Genomic DNA, 4,141 nt, shown 5'->3' on the forward strand with positions numbered 1-4,141 from the left:
TCAATAAGAGTGCAGTTCTGTCAGACTATTGATCCGATGGGACCATAGGTCTGATCATAGGTTAGCATATTGAAATTGAATAAAAATAGTTCTCATATCGTTGAAATATAAGCTTCTGCTTAGTGATGAATAATTAAAGGTATCAGTCCAAAGAAGGAATCTTTTTATAGATTTAAATGCATTCTTGTTGCATTAAATATAATTGTTGCAGTAGACTTAGAAAAGTTTTATTATCACTATAACGTATGCAAGACGTATTAGCAAGACGTATTACTTCATTCTCGACGTTCAGGGCATGTAAGAAAGGATTTATTACAAAAAACTCGTCCATCGGTAACGCGAAAGGATCAGTGTAAATGACGTTAAAAACAAATGTTGTTGAACTGATTCAAACAGTAAGACATTCAAGCTTTTATGATCACTTCCTTTCTTACAACTGTAGAACAGAAATATTGGATGAGAATAATAAAAAACGATTCCCATTAAATTATTTGTGGGTATTATTTATTATATATACTACACACAAAATTTGTTAAATTCTTTAAATCTTAATTTATTATAGATTTGTAAAATGATCAGTAATTAATTTTTAAAAACCAAAAATATATGTATGTACTTCATTTTAACCTCATCTAAGTGTGGGTGGTGAAATTCATGAAAGACTAACTTAGAAAATTAGATTTCAATACTTGATTTATGTAGCTCAAACATCTTTAAGTTCTGGTGGGAGTTCGAATTTGGGGTGCTTATTTTGAAAATGCTGTTTGTACGTTTTTGGATCAGGCATCTGAGACTGGTAGGAATTGAAAAGGTCAATTTTAAAAGAATTTTTGTATTTTAGTTAATTTATGTTACCCTACAAACGACGCAAACGTATGCAAGAGCTTTCTGTGCTGCCTTCTTTTGGTCATTGACGTGGTGTCCTTGTTGCTTTTTCAGTTTTTCCTGTTTATCCTGAAAACGAATCTGCGATAATTTTTTTTGATGTCCACGTGCCATTGTAGTTTTTGTTAACTGGAAAATAAGTACAAAATTTGTTTATTAGAACAAAATAGTTTTAAATTATATATACCTTTTTATATACATAAAAATAAAAATGTGTATATAATAATGTATATATATATTATTATACAGGTTCAGGCGTTTGAAGTGTTACCAACTACACATAGGTATATCTGAGTCAAACTGAGTATGTCAACTACGTAAAATTCATACAAATGACAGTTGTTTATATCATTAAGCTACCATAAGTATTTGTGTCTAAGTTTTATAGAACAAAAGTTATTCGAAATGGAGTTCAAACGTAATAGTCTGATTGAGTTACATATGGCTGAAAAATTACAGCAACATCACTTAAGATGGTCATTCATCATTTCATTAACTCTAAGTGCTCAGAATAATCTGAGTGTTTACTTAACTGAATGCATTGCCGAAAATTTAAGACTATGTATGGTCACCCGAATTAATTTTCCTTCTCCATCTCAAGTAATGATATAGGCAGCTGTTACCGCTGATGGACGCTCTCCAATCGTTTACATCGAGCGTTGTGTCAAACTTAATGCGATTTATTATCGGGAAAATGTTTTGAAAGTATTATACAGTCGTGAGCATGCAAGACTCGACACCGGTCTTGGTCTCATAAAACTCGTGTAAACCAAAAATGGTTGTGTCATGTTCCACACATCATTTCGTTCACACAATGGCTCTTGAATTCACCAGATATAAATTTGATGGACTATTCCATTTAGACCATTTTGGAGAGGATGTTGAGGACTAAAAAATATGCAAATAGAAATGCGTTGAAGAAAGCCATTGTTCAGGAATGAAACAAAATATCGAAAGAACGCATTCGTGAAGCATGCAATTGATTTCTAAACCGTTTGAAACCCATAGTCAAGGCAAAAGGAGGCTTTCATCCACATCGTGCTAGAGTGAATAGATTCTGAAGATTTGATTATTTCCACAAACTTTTGTAATTTGTTGTTTCAATAAAAATTAATTTCACACAAAAAAGATGTAGTTGCTTGAATAGGTAACCCTTTAATCGTCTAACCCTATGTGTAATAATTATATATACATATAATAAATGATTCAGTTTAAATTAGTCAGGAAACTACTGTTGCAGCTGTTGTGGGTTTAGACTAAAGTTAAAGCGGAATATTAATAGACCTTGGGAAGTACTTTAATATAATTGTCGATTTTATAGTTAATATATTTATTATTATTTATTATAATAATATATTATTATTTATATGTTTCTAATTAAAAGATATAATGTTGGAAATGTTGAAAAATGAATGAATTTAGTGAACGAGTGAAATTTGAAATTTATTGTAATTATTACTTCTATTTTTTTACTGAAGAAAAGTAGTAACGTAACTGAATTAAGAATAAAATTTTCAGTGAAAACTATCAGATTCAATAGCTTAAGCCTTACTTATGTCTTAAAATGTATATGCACCATCATACCTTTTTTATTTTATGAAAATTGAACTTTCTTATGACATATCTCTCAATGTTTCTCTTTTAGTATGAGAAATACATTTTAATGGCTTCTGCTAAAATATTTCGTGATAAATATATTTTGAAAAATGTTATATCTAAAAAAAACCTAATATACATAAGTCATGGATGTTAACTCGGTCAATGTTCACGTTAACCCACAGATGACCAGTAACTAATTTTGTAACAAAAAGAGATTTTCACAGATGGAGTATGGCAACATATTGACATAGATGTTTTTAATGTTTAAAAGAAGTTCTATTTTAAAAAATGATATAAGTCGGAAAACCATTTGATGCCTCTGAAATAAGTGCATTTTTATTTAATTGCCAAAATCTGAAATTTTTCATAAAAAAATCCAATTTTCGTAAAATTATAACTACCCTAACAAGCAATAGTAAAGAATGTTCAATAAAATAATACATTGCCCTGATAAATTCTTGTTTATTCTTGATCGAAATATAGTTTTCAGTCCCAAAAAGATAAACCTTTTAATCCAGAAACAGATCTTTGAACTTTTCCGAAGTTTATTGTTATTTGGTGTTTTTGCTAGTCGAAGAATAGTTTCACCCACAAAAGATGGAACTTTCAATCTAAAAACAGATCTTAGCACCTTCCCGGAGTTTGTTTTTTTTTTTGGTAGGTGTTGTGCGTTTTTGAAGGGTTGGACGTTTCTGTTTTTGACCTTGAAGCTCGTAATCTGGTGGCCAAATTGTGTAAGCGTAGTGATAGCAGCTATGTTTGAAGAAAAAAAATTTTTTTAATTAAATTATGAATAAAAAACCTTCATTGGTAATTAGTTAATAAGCAGCAGCTGATGAAGGTATTACGGTAGCGAAATACAAATACATATAATTTACTACTGTTATATATATTTTGAAACTTTGAAAGATACCTTCAATATGTGACGTCAACTTTGACCACTGCACTGAACTTCAGTATATAAGTGTGCGTTCCCAACAAATTAGAGATATGACGTATTTTGACTAATACGTCTAATACGCCTTACTAGTTTTTCTGTTTTGTCTGAAAACAAATGTATTCATTAAAAATAAATATTAAAAAATAATAAATCAATAAGTTCCGGCCTCTTAAATTCTCAATACCATTAAAAGCCTTTAATTTTTAACAAAAGGCAAAGCAATTGCAGGGAACATGGAAATATGTTTATCAAAACTTGTCACTTATTTTGATGCTTTTACTACTTACCACTAAGAAATTTAGATATCAATACTACATATTTTCTTAATATTCAGATAAATTTTAATTTTAGAGAACTTCCGAAATATTTGGAAAAATTTGGAAATTTTTATAATTTTAAACTATATAACTATTGAAACTATTAAACTATCGGGTTGCTATGAGTCGGAATCTACTGTTATAAAATATAAAAAATAAATCGGATAGAATTATTAATGGTACATGAGTAGGATTATGGAACGTGAAAATATTGTCGAAAATTATAAAAATCTCTCAGGTAGGTACAGAAATTTATACACAGAGATTAGTGTTTTTTGAAAAAGACGATACCCTTTAGAAAATATTTAGAGAATTTTAAACCTAATGCGGCACATTGCTCTAAATCTCACAAAAACAGACGGGCCCTGCAACATATAATCTGTTTCTGTTATTAGAATTT

General features: G+C 29.5%; 1 protein-coding gene across 2 annotated transcripts; it reads right to left on the bottom strand.

The window, feature by feature from the left end:
- Positions 1-587: 587 nt before the first annotated feature.
- Positions 588-3,791, bottom strand: LOC119663012 (zinc finger protein 706-like). 2 transcript variants are annotated; one of them, XM_038072674.1, is made up of 5 exons: positions 3,712-3,791; positions 3,398-3,528; positions 2,991-3,237; positions 856-1,014; positions 588-793 (listed from the first exon to the last, which is right to left on the bottom strand). In XM_038072674.1, the coding sequence occupies exons 4-5, from the start codon at positions 997-999 to the stop codon at positions 704-706; spliced, it is 234 nt and encodes a 77-aa protein (XP_037928602.1). In that variant the 5' UTR covers positions 1,000-1,014; positions 2,991-3,237; positions 3,398-3,528; positions 3,712-3,791; the 3' UTR covers positions 588-703. The 2 variants fall into 2 exon arrangements, with proteins under 2 accessions (XP_037928602.1, XP_037928601.1); XM_038072673.1 differs by having other exon boundaries at positions 2,926-3,237.
- Positions 3,792-4,141: the final 350 nt, after the last annotated feature.

The sequence above is a fragment of the Teleopsis dalmanni genome, unplaced genomic scaffold (genome assembly GCF_002237135.1).
Source record: "Teleopsis dalmanni isolate 2A unplaced genomic scaffold, ASM223713v2 unscaffolded_contig_0078, whole genome shotgun sequence".
Lineage (NCBI taxonomy): Eukaryota > Metazoa > Arthropoda > Insecta > Diptera > Diopsidae > Teleopsis > Teleopsis dalmanni.